An 18,408-nucleotide genomic window follows, 5' to 3' on the forward strand; every position below is an offset into this window, starting at 1 on the left:
TGTGTGAATATGTCCCGTTTATAGTGAATCTCTCTTTCTCTCTCTCTCTCTCTCTCTCTCTCTCTCTCTCTCTCTCTCTCTCTCTCTGCTTCGTTCTCTCTCTAGGACTTGGAGAGAACGATGAACAGTCTTAGTACCCTCTGTGTCCAACCCACCTTAGAACCACCAGGTAAAGCCATCGTTACAGTGACACGATTCCTCTCAACACCACGCTTGTTGTGGACAAACCATCAAGATAATTGAGTTTATTCATTTTCCTTCTCTTTCTTATTATCTTTCTCCTCTCTATCTTCCATAGAAAGACTACAGGAATTGCCCAATCAGAAGACTGGACCATCACCAACACAGGTGTGTGGACACTGCCGCTTTGGAATGAATGCATGAATGAATAGGAATTCTGATCTATGTTCAGACCTCCCTGTCAATAATCTAATTTACTGTAATCTAAAAGTTCTAATAATAATAATAAATATAAAAAAATAAACATAATAATAATTTAATCCGATCCTACATCAGATTTGATTGAGATGTATGAAAGCTGTCATCCTCCATTAGGAGAAAGACGGAGGACTCTGAGCTAGGAACTGTTCTGTTCTGCTACAGACACATGAGAACATAGAGTACAGTTGAAAAAATGAAATATCTCAGCTTCCTTTTTGGTTACAGGAAACGGCTGGTGGTTTTCCCTCAAAACAGCCAGACAAAGAAAGAAACCAAGGTGAGCCCGCTAGCTACCATCCCGGTTGTCAGGAACCTCTAAAGTCAAAGTGGAAACCTACTATAGGATGTCTAGTCTTTAAAACAAAACAAAATCCTCACAACAAAGATAAGCATACTTTTATTTCCCTTCCAGATTGGCCATCATCTCAACCAATGAGACACTCACACACTGATCCTGTCCTTTCTTCAACCAATCGTGAACCATCTCCGTACGCCTTTGTGCCTGATGATAAGCGGAAAACACCATCTCCTACCGCCGTCGCTAAAGAGCACAGGAAACCATCAGCTGCCTGCTGCAGCCTGAGAGCTGCAGCACCTCAGTATCAGGTCAGCGCTTCACTCATATTCACTCTCTACATGAGCACTTCCTCTCTCACACACGCACACACACAGACGCACACACACACATGCACACACACACAGACGCACACACACACACACACACACACACATGCACACACACAGATGCACACACACACAGACGCACACACACACACACACACACATACAGTACACACGCACACACACACCCTTCTCTGCCCGTTCCACAATAGACCATTAATCTATTGTCAGGATCATCATCATTGAAAGTGTCTTGTAAGCCCTAGGTGTGGTGCTTTCAAAAATACATTAAAACTATAATGAAAAGTCAATCAGCCAACCAAATATCTATCAATCAATCAATCAATCAATCAATCAATCAATCAATCAATCAATCAATCAATCAATCAACCAATCAACCAATCAATCAATCAATCAATCAAACATAATTATTTCCTCTCTCATCCACAGCGTCAGTCCTCTCATCCACAGCCCTCCAAAGGTATGACAGGGACATTATGTTATCATAAGCTATTTGTGTTTTTAAAGAATAAATGTAAGGTTCTGGCATGACCTATGCATCTCTGTTGCTCATTCTCTTGCCTCTTGTATTTGATCCGTGTCTCTGTCTTCCCTCGTCATCAGTTCACACATACATCAATATGAGCAATGTGTGCGGGGTCCAGATCGGCAACTTCAACCACATGTTCCTAGAAGTACCCCAACAGGAGTCCGACCTGCCCCTGCAGAGACCGCGCCACAGAAACCCCACAGCGCCCTCTAGAGTTAACCTCCCACCAACACAACCTGCAGGCCACAAAGACAAGTCATGATGGCCCTTTGTCAACTCCTCTTTTATTTTTCATCTCCTCTTTCTTCTTCATGTTTCATCACCTCTTTTTCTGCAATTCGGATCCTTTAATTCTCGAAAATATAGCTCAGTTCCTGTTTTTGTTTTTTGTTTGTCACTTGAAACCAACTGAAGAAAGATTAGCCACTATCACTCTTTAATCTACAGCAAAACAACGAGAATGTATCATGCTCATGGAACAGAAAACAGATTTTATATTTGTTTCTTCTCCGAATACTCAATAAAGAGAAGCTGGTCTTTAAAAACCATCCCATTTGTCTTGTCTATGTCCAGCCTATGGTCTGCTGGAAACATAAGCAGCGGGTTCCAGAGGAGCCGCCTCCACACTCACTGAGCCTATCAGAGCGCAAACGACGCACGCCGGCGTCGGCTGCGCACCGGAGCAGAGAGACGAAATCGGATCTGACGGCGCGCGGCGTGAACCTGGCAGCGTCCCGCGGGACCCCTCGCCAACACTCCATCTGCTAGCGGATCCGCCCCACCCCCCATCAGTGACACGGTGTCCCGCGTACCCAGAATCCCCCTCTCTCGTGACACGGGTGGGGAGCGGCGAATGAAAAACACGCCTGTGTTTTTGTGTGTGTTTAGCGTGTTTATTCTTCAGTATTTATTTGCATTTCATGCATAAAAGACGGTTACAAAGACGCGTCTGGCCAAATAGGTTACACGGAATGCGCAAGCGATGAATCGGCTTTACAGTATGTCGTTATGCCACCCCCCCCCCACCTCTCTCTCTCTCTCCTCCACCATCCTCCCCTCCTTCATACATCCCTACAAATCCCTCTTTCACTCCTCCCCTGTCTTCCATCTCTCCCCTCCCTCCGTCCATCCATCCATCCCTACGAAGGCGAAGACCAGGAGGCCGTCGGAGGTTGAGCGGTCCATCGTCTCCCTCCTGCTCTCCCTCCCTCTCTCTCTCTCTCTCTCTCTCCCTCCCTCCCTCCCTCCCTCCCTCCCTCCCTCCGGGCCTACAAGGGGAAGACCAGGAAGCCGGAGAAGGTGGAGAACTTCCACCCCCCCATCAGGTTCCCTCTCTCCAGCTTGAGATAGGCCTTGTCTCCCCGCTCCATGGTGATCAGGCCGGCGTTGGTGGCCGCCTCCCGGGTCACGTCCTGGTCGCCGGCGAACGCCGAGATCACCGGCCAGCCGTTCAGCATCAAGCTCACCTGGGGGGAGGGAGGGATGAAGAGAGGGATGAGGGTCGGGAGTAAGGAAGCATTCGTCAGGAGTGGAGGGAGAGAGGGAGAAAAGGGGAGAGAGAGAGAGAGAGAGAAGGAGAGAGGATGGATGAATGTGGGGACAGCGCGAGAGACGGAAGGGATAGAGAACGAGAGCTGAGGAGGAAAAGAGAGAAGCGGAGGGATAGAGAGAGGGAAGGAGAGAGACCGGGGTGGAGAGAGAGAGAGGAGGGAGAGACCAGGGAGGAGAGGGAAGGAAGGAGAGACCAGGGAGGAACGAGAGACTGGGGCAGAGAGAGAGAGAGGTGGGAGAGGGAGAGACCGGGGAGGAGAGTCTCACCTGAATGGTCTGGCGGTTGTAGACCTTGACCACGTGGAAGCTGAAGCTATAGACGCCTTTCCTCGGGGCCACGAAGACGCTGCGCGCCGGGTCAAAATGGCCGCCCACGTTCACCAAGATCTGGGAGAGAGAGAGAGAGAGACAGAGAGGTGGTGTTACACATATTCACCATGGTTGGGGGGGGGGGGGGGGGGGGGGGGCGTTCAGTATGTGACTGGGTCTGACACACACACATACTGTACGCATACTGTACACACACGCTCACCTGGTCGAAGTAGATGGTCATCGTGCGGTTGCTCATCTCCGAGGGTTCGTGGTTGGTGTTGCGGATGGCGGAGAACGCCACGCGTCCGGTCCCCGAGCGCACCGACATGCCCAGGGCGTTACCGGACGGCTCCGTGGAGGGGGTGGAGTCACACACCACCAGGCACTTGCCCTCCAGCACGATTGGCTCTGTGTCATTCTGAGCCCTGGCCCCCGGAGGCCCCCATTGGAGGAGCAGGAGCAGTCCAAGGACGGGGGCGGGGCTAAGTGCCAATATGGGGAGGGGCAAGAACGAGCAGGAAAGGCTTTGCATTGTTCTGACTGGATGTGAAATTCTTTATTTGTGTTTTTCTCAGTTTCGACGTTTCACAGCTCCTGCCCAGTGTTGTTTAAAATAAAAAGAAAAAAGAAGAAAAAAGAATCCTTTGTCACGGTTTTGACCTGCACCATTAGAGGACAACTTTCTTCGTAGTTGGCTTGTTTTATTCTTTTGTTTTTACACAATATCAACAATCTGTTGCGACCTTGAGAGGACACTATGACCCACAGGGGTCACGGAGAACCTGAAGCCACGTACGATTCCTCAGCCAATCAGCAATTAGCTCTGAGCTGGCTGCTTCCTTTCTGAGCGCCTGGCGATCCAAACACAATCAGCCCATTGGCTGAGAGCCGAGTCCAACTGTGGGACGGTGTTCCAAGCGTCCTGTTTAGTCCAGGTTCCTGACCTGTGTTACCAGATTAGCTGTAGAAGTGTTCCAAATGGACAGGCCAGATTTCTCTTCTCTCTCTCTCTCTCTCTCTCTCTCTCTCTCTCTCTTTCTCTCTCTCCCTGTGAATCTTCACAAGTCAGTTGCACTCTGGGCCAACCCAGCCTTCACCCTGCCAAAAATAGCAAGAGAGAGGGGAAGAGGGACAGAGAGAGAGGGAAGGAGAGAGAGAAGAAAAGAGGGAGAGAGTGGTTGAAAGATACTGTACATGTACTGACATTTATTTGTTTATTATAAGGATCCCCGTTAACGGACGCCTAGTCGACAAGCGAGTCTTCCTGAGATCCAGGACAACGTGTGTGTGTGTGTGGGTTATCATTATCATAACAATCACAAGAATATCATATTAATAGTTAATTAATATAAACATATCAAGTGATGTTCTCAGTTTGATGCAGATCAGATTGTGTGGTCAAAGAAATAAGAGAGGGCTGTATGGAGAGGAAGAGGAGAAGGATGAAGAAGTGATGAGCTAGTGCGTTGGATGGAGAGAGGGATGTAGAGATGGGTGGAGAGAGGGATGGAGAGAGGGATGGAGAGAGGGATGGAGGTAGGCCAACTGGACACAGGATGGGTCAAGAGGGCGGCATCAACTCCACCACTGAGATGCCATCTGCACGCACACACACACACACACACACACACACACACACACACACACACTATCATGTGCAGTGCAAGCACATACGTATACTATGACACAAAAATTCACACATTTATGTGTGAATACAGTACCTTTTCCAAAAGGAATATAAAAATGGCATACAGTACACCAAATTGTGCAGTATGCAAATACATGCTTTGAGACTTGGACATTCCAAGTTTATTATAAAATTAGGATAATATGTATACCATACACTATATGGCAATATAGTGGAAAAGTGATTCCTAATGTCAACGAGCTTCACCTGGTTAAAATAAAGGTTTAATAAAAATAAATAAAATATATAATATGGCTATACAAAAGACATACATTCTGAAAAGTTCTTCTGTCGTCGTGTCTCTCTTCATTTGTGTATTCCAGACAGAGACAGTAAATAATACTGTGGATAGATATTTTCAGACACCAGGGGATCGTTCTAGTAAAACGACAATATCAAATGCCTTTCAGAGCAAAGCATTTCCCAACTGACCTAGGATTTCCGGACAATTCTTACTGTCATCAGTTAGTCACACACACACAATACCAAAAAATAAGAAATCTTACCTTTTGCAATAAGAGTTTCCTGATTTATTCTTAGTGGTGAGGAAGTTGGTGTGTCCCTGGAGACCAATTCCCTTTCTGCTGTTGCTTCACAGTTGTTCTTCCATCCTCTCTCTCTCTCTCTCTCTCTCTCCCTCTCTCTCTCTCTCTCTCTCTCTCTCTCTCTCTCTCTCAGGGAACCCCCATGTTCTAACAGTCGTTTAATTACATCAGCGGCACCATCTCCCTTCTGTTCGTCCTCCTCTACAGACCCCTACCTGCTTTACTTCATACTCCCCCCTCTCCTCTCTCTATCCCAGAATCCTCTTCTCTCTTCCTCTTCACTCCTCCAGACCCTCAGCGACTGACTGAGAAAACTTAAAATTAAAATAAAAGTAATTGGCTGTATAGCGGTCAAAGCATCGTGTTTCGGTGCAGCTGCCCACCGGGGACCGCAGGGACTCGTCCGGTCCGAGTACGGCCGGATCCCAGTGGGCGGGGCATATTGGGCCGCCGCTCCCTGAGGGGGGTTAGTTTAACCTTGGTTCGAGGGCCCGTCGATCTGCAGCGCCCCCATCTGGCGTCTGAGTCACGGTCACACAGGCTTGAGAGTCTCTCTTCCGGATCGGCGACCACGGGATCGCACGACGAATCCTCCGCAGTAACAAGGGACGATTGGACAAGAGCTCGCGTGTGATTGGTTGTGAAAATTGAGGAGCTGCACACTAGACATCCACAGTTGAAGCAAACCAGCACGGAGAACACCAGTGATGCAACACTGACACCTAACACAATCATTTGTTGATACTGCCCTCTAGAGGTGACCTCTGAGATTAGCATATTTTGAGCATCTCATTGGTTACTATACGGCTAAAATGGGAGCAAGGACCCACAGGTCACAACTGGTCACATGTGTTGCTCGTGTCAACGCATGGAAGGCACTTCAGTGGAACTTAACAGAGAGATGATGTGAATCCCTGACATTTCCTTCTCTAGGTTCCTCGCCTCGATAAAGTTGTCTTGCACCATATCTAACAGCAGTTTAAACTCCTGAGATCTTTAATCTCGATTTTGTGGGGGAAACTACAAATATGGCTTCTGATCTGGGACAAGGGGTGTCTTTATCCTGCTTGCCGTTGGCTTGCATGAAGTCACATGGTAATCACACAGATTCACACATGATGTCCATTGTGAATGCACCTTGAACTGCAGTATACGGCAGGGCCTTTAGTGTGTGTGTGTGTGTGTGTGTGTGTGTGTGTGTGTGTGTTTATTAGAGGAGCGTCTATTGAGTCAAAGGTGCAGCATTTTTTCCACGTGTGCCACAACGTCAACTAACCACCTGACCAGAGGAATGCTGGCTCCCTCCATTACACTGTGACAGCTCTCTCTCTCTCTCTCTCTCACACACACACACACACACACACACACGCGCCTCATAACTGCACATCTATCAGAGGCGTTGCAGTGCGTGCGTCCTGCCCCTTTAAGAAAGGTGTGTGAAACGGACAGACAGCACAAAAAGTGGTAGATGGGTGTGTAGTCGATAACTGGGAGTAACAGTCATGACGTGACAGCTACCTGTTTGACAGCTAGCCTCACACAGGAGTAACCAACCCTCCCTGACCAGCAGGTTCCCCAGGGGACACAGTTATCTGTCCGGCCGAGCACCAGAGAGAGAGACCAGAAGAGGGAAGAGGGTCGGGAGAGAGACAAGGAGACCGAGCAGGAAACGCAACACGCAGAGTGAGTACTGTTAGAAATAACTGACAGACCTTTACCTGAACAGGTAAGTTGACTGAGAATGGCAGCGGCGTTGGAAGGTAGAGTCTGGGAACCGGAAGGTTCTAAGATGCCGAACCCCTGATTGCTCCCAATGACCAGGTGGGCAACTTGCATGGCAGCCGAATGGGTGTGTGTGTGTGTGTGTGTGTGTGTGTGTGTGTGTGTGAATGAGAGGCCATTTTGAAGCGCTTTGAATGAAAGTGGTGTATAAGTGACGGCCCATTTATCGTTTACCATGTCCAGCTAGGGGTGGAGAGGATTGATATTACCTGGAACATGCAAGTCATGAGACTGAACAAGTAAGAGGCCCCGCTGGAATGTGATGGTAAATTAGGTCGTAAAAGGTTTATGGTGACACTACACCACGGGTCAAATCTCCTTTGGAGGATCGAGAAATTAAAATGATCCGGAGTATTGGAGTCTGTGTTCTAAGTGCTGCGTACGGTAGAAGTACAGTAGAGATGTGAGCTCATCTTGGTGGTGTTTGTTCAGGTGCGTTAAACTAGTTTAACGCACCTCCCTGCACTGGCTCCCAGTTCACCTCCGGATCGAGTTCAAAGTCCTGGTGTTTACCCACCGAGCTCTCCACGGACAGACCCCGGCCTACATCACAGAACTTTTACACCCTCACTCTCTGAGTCGGTCTCTGAGGTCATCCGACCAGGGTCTCCTGGCGGTGCCCCGGACCAGACTAAAAACTCAGGGTGACAGAGCATTTGAGGCGGTGGCGCCAAGACTCTGGAACGCTCTTCCCCAGACCCTGAGAGAGCCATCCACTGAACTCATGTTCAAAAAACTTCTTAAGACACACATGTTCAGGCAGGCCTTCGGCCATCTATAACGCCTTGCTGCTCGCAATGTTGTTGTTTTATCTGTTCTGTGTCGTTTTAATCTTGTCTCGTGTTGTATTGCCATTTTAATTTATTACTGTAAAGCACTCTGTGCACCCGTGCTGTGAAGAGTGCTATATAAATAAAGCTTACTTACTTACTTACTTACTAGTTTGGGCTGGACAGTAATCGTGAAGTAGTTATGTTTATCTTCCTCCCCGGTGTACAAAGGGTGTGTCTGGCCAGTGCGGTAGGGGTGTGAGTTTAACTGTACAGGGAAATTATTGTCTGTGTGTTGGGGAGGGGGAGGGGGGGGGCGGGGTTATTACGTTCCACCATGTTTGGTTTATTTGGAGATCAGCAGCAGAAACATTCCCAGGTCAGTCCCAATAATCATTCACTCTACAGTATCTCCAATGAGAGGTGAAATTCCAGCATAGTCATAGGTTTTAATCATTACTGTCTTATAGTTTACATGAGAGGAACTGTACTCTCTCTCCGTCTCTCTCTCTCTCTCTCTCTCTCTCTCTCTTTAACAACCTACAGTTCTTCCACTACCAACGATTGTTCATCACGTTCCTCGTTCTTTGTGTTGCAGAAAATGGCTTCCCCCGGAAACCTGTTGTCAGAGAAACAGTTCCAGTGTTCCATCTGCCTGGAGGTGTTCACTGACCCAGTCACTACCCCGTGCGGCCACAACTTCTGCATGACGTGCATCGCAGGAGTCTGGGACGGCGGCGTTACGTGCAAATGCCCCGCCTGTGAGAAAACGTTCCCCTCCAGGCCTGAGATCAGCGTCAACGAAGCTTTCAAAGAGATCGCCGACCGGTTCAAGGAGCTACGAGGCGGCGTCTCCGACCCGAAGGCCTCCGCTGTCGCCCAGCCAGGGGAGGTGTGCTGTGACATCTGCACTGACGGGAGGAGGCTGAGGGCCCTGAAGTCCTGCCTGGCGTGCCTGACCTCCTACTGCGAGACCCACCTGGAGCCCCACCTGAGAGTGGCCTCCCTGAAGGTCCACAAGCTGGTCGACCCCGTGGAGGACCTGGAGGACAGGATGTGCGAGAAGCACCAGAGGCTCCTGGAGATGTTCTGTCGGGACGACCAGACGTGCGTTTGTCAGTTCTGCACCGAGACGGACCACAAGACCCACGAGGTGGTCCCTACAGAGGAAGAGTGTGGGGAGAGGAAGGTGGCGTGCATGACTTTACTTTAATAACATTGCGACGTTACACTTGTGTAATTACAGTACACCGTGATGATTGCAAAATAACCGGTAAACTCGTGTGCTTTGTAACTCGTAATTGACTTCGCAATGCCCCACAGGTCCAGATGAAGAAGGCCGAAGAAGGAGTCCAGCAGATGATCCAGACCAGGCTGAAGAAGGTGGAGGACATCAAACAGTCAGTGGAGCTCAGCAGAGTGAGTCGAGCATCTCGTTCATTCACAGAATATCTTGCTGTCGTACTATGAAGTTCCCAAGCCCAATGAAGAATAGCAGTGAGTTGAGCATCTTGTTCATGCACAAAATATCTTCCTGCAGTACTTTGAAGTTCACATGGACACACTGTCCTCTCACAGTATGCTGAGGTCTCTATAATATCTCCTGAACTTCTAATTCTTTTATCAGGCCAGTTCAAAGAAAGAGATGGCGGAGAGCTCCCAGCTGTTTGCCGCTCTGATCAACTTCATCGGGAAAAGCCAGGCTGAGCTCAACCAGGAGATCGAGGAGAAGCAGAAAGCGTCAGAGAGGAGAGCTGAAGGCCTCGTCAAAGATCTGGAGCAGGAGATCACCGAGCTACAGAGGAGGAGCACTGAGCTGGAGCAGCTGTCGCGCACCGAGGACCACCTCTGCCTTCTACAGGTCAGCGTCTGTAGCCTGTACACCCGTCTCTCTGGGCAAGACAGACGTTGGACATGTTCATCCCATGTCTTCCATTTTGTCTCCTGTGGTAGAGATTCCCACTTCTCAGCACACCTCCTCCCACCAAGGACTGGTCTGAGATCTGTGTTCACTCCAACCTGTGCGTGGGGATGGTGAGAAGAGCTGTGTCTCAGGTTGAGGAGACCCTGAAGACACAGTTGAGGACCCTGAGAGAGAAAGGCAAGCTGAAGACATATACTATACAATCAACTCGATTACGTGTCAAATTAAATGAACTCCTAACCCCATATCGCCTGTGTTATACGTATAATTGTGATAACGTGGCCTTTGTACGTGTTTGTTCGCCCAGCCCTGTACAGTTAAGACGCTAGGTATGCTCTATTCATGATAATTGTCTTCTGCTATGGTGTGTGTCACTGAAGAGTTCATTTGAGACCCTATCCTTCTCTTGTCCACCGCAGAGTTGAAGAGGATTCAGAAGTATTCAGGTAATACCTCACTCATAATCTCAATTCATTCATTCATTCATTCACTCACTCACAGATTCATCCATCCATCCATTCAATCATTCACTGATTTATTCATAGATTAATCAGTGTCCTCTGTCTCTTTGTTTCTCCAGTGGATGTCATTTTGGACCCTGCCACCGCCCACCCGAACATCGTCCTATCAGCAGACGGCAAGGAGGCGCGCCGCGGCGACCTGCTCCAAATTCTACCCGACAACCCGCAGAGGTTCGACCCGGTCCTCTGCGTCCTGGGGAAGCAGGGCTTCCTGTCTGGGAGATTCTACTTCCAGGTCGACGTGCGCGAGAAGACCTACTGGGACCTGGGCGTCGTCCGGGAGTCCGTCAACAGGAAGGGAATGATCACTTCCACCCCGGAAAACGGCTACTGGACTGTGAGGCTGAGGGGTGGGGACGAGTATCGGGCCCTGGAGTCCCCATCCGTCCTGCTCAGCCTCAGGGAGGAGCCCCAGAAGGTGGGGGTGTTTGTGGACTACGAGGAGGGGCTGGTGTCCTTCTACGACGTGGGGGCCAGGGCCCATATCTACTCCTTCACCGGCTTCTCCTTCAGAGGAGAGAGGCTCCTCCCCTTCCTCAGCCCCAGCATATGTGATGATGGCAAAAACACCGCTCCATTGGTCATCTCACCTGTCAGTCAGGACAGTTAGGTACAGGGTGTGTGTGGTAGTAACATTGTGCGCCTTCATGGGAACCAGGGTTTGGGTCAACAATCCCTTTAATGTCACTCTATGGTGATACTGTCACTCATGATGATTTGTTTACATTACATACAAACCATTTTTAAAGGGACAGTACACACTAATCAGCATCACTGGAAATTAGTCTACCTTAAGCAAAAGGCAACCATGTTAAGACTTTGTTAATTGTTTTATCACCTATATTCAAATGATTAGATTCAAAGGATGTTCACACTGTGTTGTTGATTCCCCAATAAATATGGTTTTGTCAAGGACATCAATGACAAGAACATTTGTTTGTGTAGTCATTGAGACACAAGCCTGTAGATATTTAGCATATAGTTTGCATCAGTCCAGAGAGTTCGTTTACATGCAGTTTGCATCCTCCTGCAGTCCAGAGAGCAGAAAGAGAGCATTTTCTAATCCAACGCTAGGTGAACCACATGCCTACACAAAATGTCAAAAGGCCTCACATTGCCATCCTGAAATACAGTACCAGGGTTACCTGTTTGTTCCAGCCCAGCACTGACATGCTTTGTTAGACTACTCACCTGACTGCATTAAAGCATGGCTCTTATAAAGCAGCCAAGATGATTTTAAAGCAGGGTTAGCAGTGGAAAGCAGTGGAACTTGTCAATGATGTCGTGCAACCTGTTGAACGATCAAGTTAAATCTGTCAGGTTATTGGAAATCTCAATTATCTGGCCATCTCAATGGTCTTGTGAAAGTCTGGACTATTTTAACTTTAAGTCATTGGACTCATTTGCAATCTTTCCATGTCAGACCTACATACATTGCAATATAAAAAATGATACCTGATGATGATACTGATCTAATGGATAGTACTGATACTGATCTAATGGATAGTACTGGTTAATACACGAAAAGTTTTCTTAACAGTTGTTTCTGGTATTAATTTTGTAAGCATAGTGGCAAATCCAGTCAAAAGGATGATTATTATCCCCCACCCGGAGGGGACTTTAGGATAGCCAGTGTCGCATCATCAGAGTCAGTCAGTCCCCCCTGTAGTACCTGAGTCCACCACAATAGGGGCGTCTTTTCAATTCATTTTTCCATTGACAAGTACATTTAGAGTTTTACATAAAAACCTATGCTTGGTGTGTCAGTATTGTGTCATACAAGTTTACTCAGGAAGCCATACTTTCTACATCCACAGAGAGCTGAACTTGGCTTGAGCTGTTTAGTAGCCCTAGATATGTCTGTATTTCAACATTCACTATATTAGGTACGGCTGTGGTTCAGGAGGTAGACGTTCAGTGATTGTAGGGTCGACGGTTTGAATCCTAGCTCCTCCTGTCCACATCAAAATATGTCCTTGGGCAGGACACTGAACCACAAACTGCTCCCAATGAGCAGGGTGGCACATTGCATGGCAGCTGCCAGGGGGCTTGTTACCACAAGGGAACATGCATAATGGTGACAAAATGTTTACATGTGCACGTGTTGTTTATTATAGTTTATTGGTTCATACATAGAATTTACTTAACCCTTTGAATATGACCGCGTCACCAGCAAAATGTAAAAAAAAAAAAAAAAAAAAAAATCATAATAAATATTTTACAAATATCTTTAAAATCTTTCAAATTCCATTCCAACACTTCCTGAAAGCTGAGAAATTGCGCTTTTTAGTAATATAGGCAAAATTACATTAATATTCGGAATGTTGGCACTGTACTTTCACGGTTAAGAGGCTTAACAGTCGGGCAAAGTTTAGATCTGAAATGTTAACATATATCTACTGTTTTATACTGCTTCCAATACTTAGGTTTGGCAATTTCTTAAATGTTCATTAAGAATCCCGAAAACTAGACACTTCAGAGAGTTCCGGTTATTTCCCTGATGAGCTGGGTTTAGCATGCAGTTTGCATCAGTCCAGGAGTTAGTTTCCATTTGGTTTGCATCCTCCTGCCGTCCCGAGACCAGAGAGAACATTTACCAAACGAATCGTGACTCATCATCTCGCCATTTTTTCTAAAAAGTCATATCTGAAGTCACTCATCGCTAAGGACTACACATATGTCTTGAGAATATGCGATTCAGAATGCAGCCTGGATCCAACAATACCATGAGCTGGTTTTAATTAGTTTTAATTAGTTTTGACAATGTGAATAAAATCAATGAATGCAGCTTTAAGAAAACTTTATTCATGTATGAACCAATAAACTAAGCATTTTCTATGGTCTGACATGCAACAATTGCAAATGAGCCCAATTTAAAATAAATAAAATGTCTAGAAAACAAAATAGTCCAGACTTGTTTCACAAGACCATTGAGATGGCCAGATAATTGAAATGTCCAATAATCCGACAGATTTAACTCGACTGTTGAAAAATGTACGTCATTGTTCCAATGTTTTAGTGCCAGTCAGGTGGGTAGTTTAACAAAGCATGTCATATAACCCCAGTGTTTTAGGGTGGCAAGGTGAGGTCGTTTGAATATGACCTTTTGCACAAGCGGTTCACCCACGGATGGTTTAGGAAATGCTCTCTCTGTTCCCGGGACCGCAGGAGGATGCCAACCACATGGAAATGAACTCTCTGGACTGATGCAAACTGTACACTGAACATCTACAAGCTTGTGTTTCAATGACTACACAAACAAATGTTCCCGTCATTGATGTCCTTGACAAAACCATGTTTATTGGCAGATCAACAACAGTGTGAACATCCTTTGAATCTAATCATTGAAATATAGGTGACAACACAATAGGCAACCAAACGATCAATTCTTGTTGCTGATGTCACAGCTAAGTACACAGTGGATCTCTATAGGCATACTGTATACTGTAGATGTCCACAGAGATCCATTGGGTCCCTCGGTATGGGCCTTAATATGCCCATAGAGATCCATTGGGTACTGCTTTGCTGTGACAATGAGCACTAATATCTCCAGTGCACAGTTAGCCAAAATATGTATTTGGACCATATATATATATAATATATAATATATATATATAACAGTGGTCTTATATAATGTGGTCTTTTTGGACGAAAAACACTTCAGCTTCCCGAAACTCCTCGTAGGGCCTTTAAAGCTAAATCTACAGTCAGATCAATAGTTGTTTAATATTGTTGAAATGGAGTTGTATTGAGTTTATTCCGTTTGGGTTTTGTTTTGATTTGTGGCATGAAACATTCTTTGTTTTGGTTTGTGGTGCATAGATACTGTAGATAGATAGATAGATAGATAGATAGATAGATAGATAGATAGATAGATAGACAGACAGACAGACAGACAGACAGACAGACAGACAGACAGACAGACAGACAGACAGACAGGTAGATATAGATAGATAGATAGATAGATAGATAGATAGATAGATAGATAGATAGATAGATAGATAGATAGATAGATAGATAGACAGACTGACAGACAGACAGACAGACAGACAGACAGACAGACAGGTAGACAGGTAGATTAGATAGATAGATAGATAGATAGATAGGTAGATAGATAGATAGATAGATAGATAGATAGATAGATAGATAGATAGATAGATAGATAGATAGATAGATAGATAGATAGATAGATAGATAGATAGATAGATAGATAGATAGATAGATAGATAGATAGATAGATAGATAGATAGATGTTCTTAAGCTTTGGGTGGTGCAGCAGGTGGTTTTTTGAGGGAGGCGTTCACAGTTCATTTGAATGCTGGTCCTGGTTGCCAGTCAAGGACATCACAGGGCACGATACTCACATTTATTCAAACGTTTTGCATGTCGCTCCTCTAAATATCCACTGCACAGATTAGAGGAAACCGCTGACCCAGACCAGACCAGACCACACCGCAGACCCAGACCAGACCAGACCACACCGCTGACCCAGACCAGACCAGACCACACCGCAGACCACTGGGAGGGGAGACCCGAGAGAGACCGAAGAGAGAACCGTCAAGCACTTCAGGTATACACAGTAGTCCACTTAGACTGGGTGGTGGCGTTTCTAAAAGTGATGACGTCATCTCCATCGGGGCATAATGTTGTTTGAGTTTGAGATTTCTTCAGCTGGTCTCCCTGACATACAGGCACAGTGTGCATTGTACTTTACCATTTCACTCCTGTCAGTTTATCAACGGGCTGCTTGTCTTACGCACCATGGAGGGGAGAGGGCTTCTCTTTCTGCTTCTAACAGGTCAGTGAGTGGATATACGTGTGTGTGTGTGTGTGTGTGCGTGTGTGTGTGTGTGTGTGTGTGTCTGCTTCTGTGTGTGCGATGTCTCGTGTGAACACTCCAATATCTCAAAGCGTGTACTAAATCCCCTCTTCCTGTTGACACAGCAGCCCTCCCTTGGATCTCTTCTGGTGTCCCTCACGCGTATCACTTCATCAACACACCAATGGTCTGGCATGATGCCCGCAACTACTGCAGAGAGAAGTACACTGACCTGGCCACCATAGACGACAAGGAGGACATGAAGGAGCTGAACAGAAGCTTAGGCAGCACCTTCACTGGCAACGTGTGGATAGGGTTGAGAAAGGGAAGGGAAAAGAAGTGGCACTGGTCAGATGGTGGCGCTGTGGGGGTTAGGAGATGGGCTTTTGACCATGAGGATGACATAGGACAGGACTGTGTTTTCATGGCAGACAATGGACTCTGGTATACCAACCATTGTAGTGGCGTTCAAATATTCGCCTGCTATGAAGGTGAGGTTGACTGTTTTCTCATGCTATTAGTACAGTATATCATTGGTATTAATCAGTATTAGTATTAGTACTACAGTATTAGTATTAGTACTACAGTACTACCAATGAGTAGTATTACAGGAGTTGGGTGTCGAGTTTTACTGTAGTTCTGTGTCCAGAATTGTCCGTTTGAATATGGCTAAATAGATGAGAAATACGTTTGTAAGAATTATGAGAACACATTTGATGGAGAGATGTTTAACCATTTGTTTGTTTGTTTGTTTGTCATTTATATTTAACATATTTTCTTGAGCACTTCTGCACAACTGTCCACATTTCCCTATAATTTCTAGGGAATTCAAAAAAGAAAGAATACGTGAAGTCATCTGGACAGGCGACCTGGCGAGACGCCCAGAGGATTTGCAGGAAGGTCTTCACGGACCTGGCCAGCGTGGTGAGTAAGGATGAGAACGCCAACCTCACATTAGTCGAATCGCACGCAGCGTTCTGGTGGATTGGTCTGTTCAGAGATGCGTGGTACTGGTCAGATGGGAGCGGCTCCTCCTTCAGATCCTGGGCGAACGCACATCCTGTCGACAACGCCGGACGCGCGTGCGTGGAATACTCCAGCGCCAATGCGAGCTGGACCGATCAGAGTTGCAAATCAAAGTTTCCTTTTGTATGTCATGGTGGTGAGTGTCCTAACCCCCCTCCCTGTGTGTGTGTGTGTGTGTGTGTGTGTGTGTGTGTGTGTGTCCGTGTGTGTATGCTTACTGTACGTTCATTCACGTCTGATGCATGCGAGTTGATTCGTCTGTCAGATTGCACAGTGCAGAGATGGGATGTCACTTCATAAACAGGTGAAATGTTGTCTTGTCATGTCTGTGTGTCTGTAGTCCCTGGAGTGCTGAAGAGGCAGGTGGTAAGAATGACGCTGAAGAAGGACCCTGGCGTGAACTTAGAGGATCCTGCCGTGAGGGAGGCCATCTTACAGCAGGTGAGTCTCCTTCCTCTTCCCCTTCCTCAAACCGTCCTTCGGCTATTCTGTATGAAGAGAGTTTCACCCGGTTCTATCAAAGCTGACTGCACAGTAGAACACATGGTATAATCCATTAGAGAAGCCGTTGCTGCTGCTCTCTCCTCCCCCTCTCCTCCCCTCTCCTGTCTCTCCTCCTCTCCTGTCTCATCCCCCTTTCCTGTCTCTCCTCCTCTCCTGTCTCTCCTCCCCCTTTCCTGTCTCTCCTCCCCTCTCCTGTCTCTCCTCCTCTCCTGTCTCCTCCCCCTTTCCTGTCTCTCCTCCCCTCTCCTGTCTCTCCTCCTCTCCTGTCTCCTCCCCTTCCTGTCTCTCCTCCCTCTCTCCTCTCTTCTCCCTCTCTCCTCCTCTCCTGTCCCCCCTCTCCTCCCCTCCCCCTCTCCCATCTCTCCACCTTGTCTCTCTTGTCTGTCCTGCCTCTCTCAGCTCTGAGAGAGCGAGGGAAGCTCAGGATAACGGCCTCTGCTCCTCAGTTCAAGGCCAAGCTGGTGGAAGGGGGGGTCCCTCAGGACGTCAGGGTGAGCTGGAGGACACAGCCGGACGGGAAAGTCTTCCATAAGCAGACGGAGAGCCCTGAGGAGAAGAGGAAGAGGAGGATGAAGAGAAAGACAGAGCTGTAGCTGTGAGCGTAGACTGCTGCTATACCTCCTCTAGGCCTACTCTGCAGATCTAAATCAAATCAAATCAAACTTTATTTGTATACTGTAGAGCATTTCATACGTAGAAGCAACACAATGTGCTTTACAGAGAGCAAAGGGGGGTGGACATGGATCCTACCCCTACATTTTCCAGAGGGAAGCGAAAAACAGTTCACAAAGGCGCCAGAAAGGGGTGAGCTGTAAAAACCTATTCCGAGAAGATCGAGCAAGCTCCGGGAAAATGTTTAAATCTAATGGCTAGGAACATTTACAGAGAACTAAACATAAGCTAAATACTTCATAAGACACGACTATCAGTAGAGTAGATAGTTACAGAGATATTACCTACATGGTACAGTAGGCCATTTTGTATAGGCTATCCCTGTAGTCCATAATAGGATATTTAAGTGTATCTCATAATAACGGAAATGGGGAGACGAAATGCAGAGAGCCAATAATATATACTTTTGAAATGTAAGTTTTGAGTGATTTGATCATCTTTTAACCTTGCTTTTGTTAGACCTCAAATATCATTATGACCAGTGTTATTCTATACGGTATACAACATAAGTCCATTTATATCACACGTTCTGTATTTAGCATTTATATTTTGAGTTTTAAGGTATATTGTCTGAATATGATTGGGAGAAACTTCAAACCACTTCCATTCACCCTGAGATGTGAGAAGGGAATTCTTGGTGATCAATGATTAATAATCCTTCAGTACATCCCTGTATAAAACAC

At 46.7% G+C, this 18,408-nt stretch overlaps 3 protein-coding genes across 3 annotated transcripts in view; 2 read left to right on the plus strand and 1 right to left on the minus strand.

Annotated features, from left to right (window-relative positions):
• Positions 1 to 1,874, plus strand: part of ripk3 (receptor-interacting serine-threonine kinase 3) — a gene marked incomplete at both ends in the record, with an annotated part of 5,107 nt that extends 3,233 nt beyond the window's left edge. Inside the window, 2 exons of the mRNA XM_084451588.1 lie at positions 1,534 to 1,543; positions 1,687 to 1,874. Of these exons, the coding sequence (XP_084307714.1) occupies positions 1,534 to 1,543; positions 1,687 to 1,874 (198 nt within the window). The remainder of the gene's footprint in view (positions 1 to 1,533; positions 1,544 to 1,686) is intronic.
• A 1,006-nt stretch (positions 1,875 to 2,880) lies between these two features.
• On the minus strand, positions 2,881 to 4,007 carry LOC311319955 (cerebellin-1; the record flags this gene model as incomplete). The annotated part of the gene is made up of 3 exons (XM_084451589.1): positions 2,881 to 3,078; positions 3,431 to 3,550; positions 3,696 to 4,007. The coding sequence occupies 3 exons, from the start codon at positions 4,005 to 4,007 to the stop codon at positions 2,881 to 2,883; spliced, it is 630 nt and encodes a 209-aa protein (XP_084307715.1).
• Positions 4,008 to 8,857: 4,850 nt separating this feature from the next.
• LOC311319956 (E3 ubiquitin-protein ligase TRIM39-like) lies at positions 8,858 to 17,646 on the plus strand (the record flags this gene model as incomplete). The annotated part of the gene is made up of 10 exons (XM_084451590.1): positions 8,858 to 9,448; positions 9,583 to 9,678; positions 9,887 to 10,120; positions 10,213 to 10,360; positions 10,603 to 10,629; positions 10,764 to 11,300; positions 15,649 to 15,822; positions 16,347 to 16,451; positions 16,890 to 16,990; positions 17,500 to 17,646. The coding sequence occupies exons 1-10, from the start codon at positions 8,861 to 8,863 to the stop codon at positions 17,644 to 17,646; spliced, it is 2,157 nt and encodes a 718-aa protein (XP_084307716.1). The 5' UTR covers positions 8,858 to 8,860.
• Between the last annotated feature and the right edge of the window lie 762 nt (positions 17,647 to 18,408).

Source organism: Borostomias antarcticus (assembly GCF_949987555.1).
Source record: "Borostomias antarcticus genome assembly, chromosome: 17".
Lineage (NCBI taxonomy): Eukaryota > Metazoa > Chordata > Actinopteri > Stomiiformes > Stomiidae > Borostomias > Borostomias antarcticus.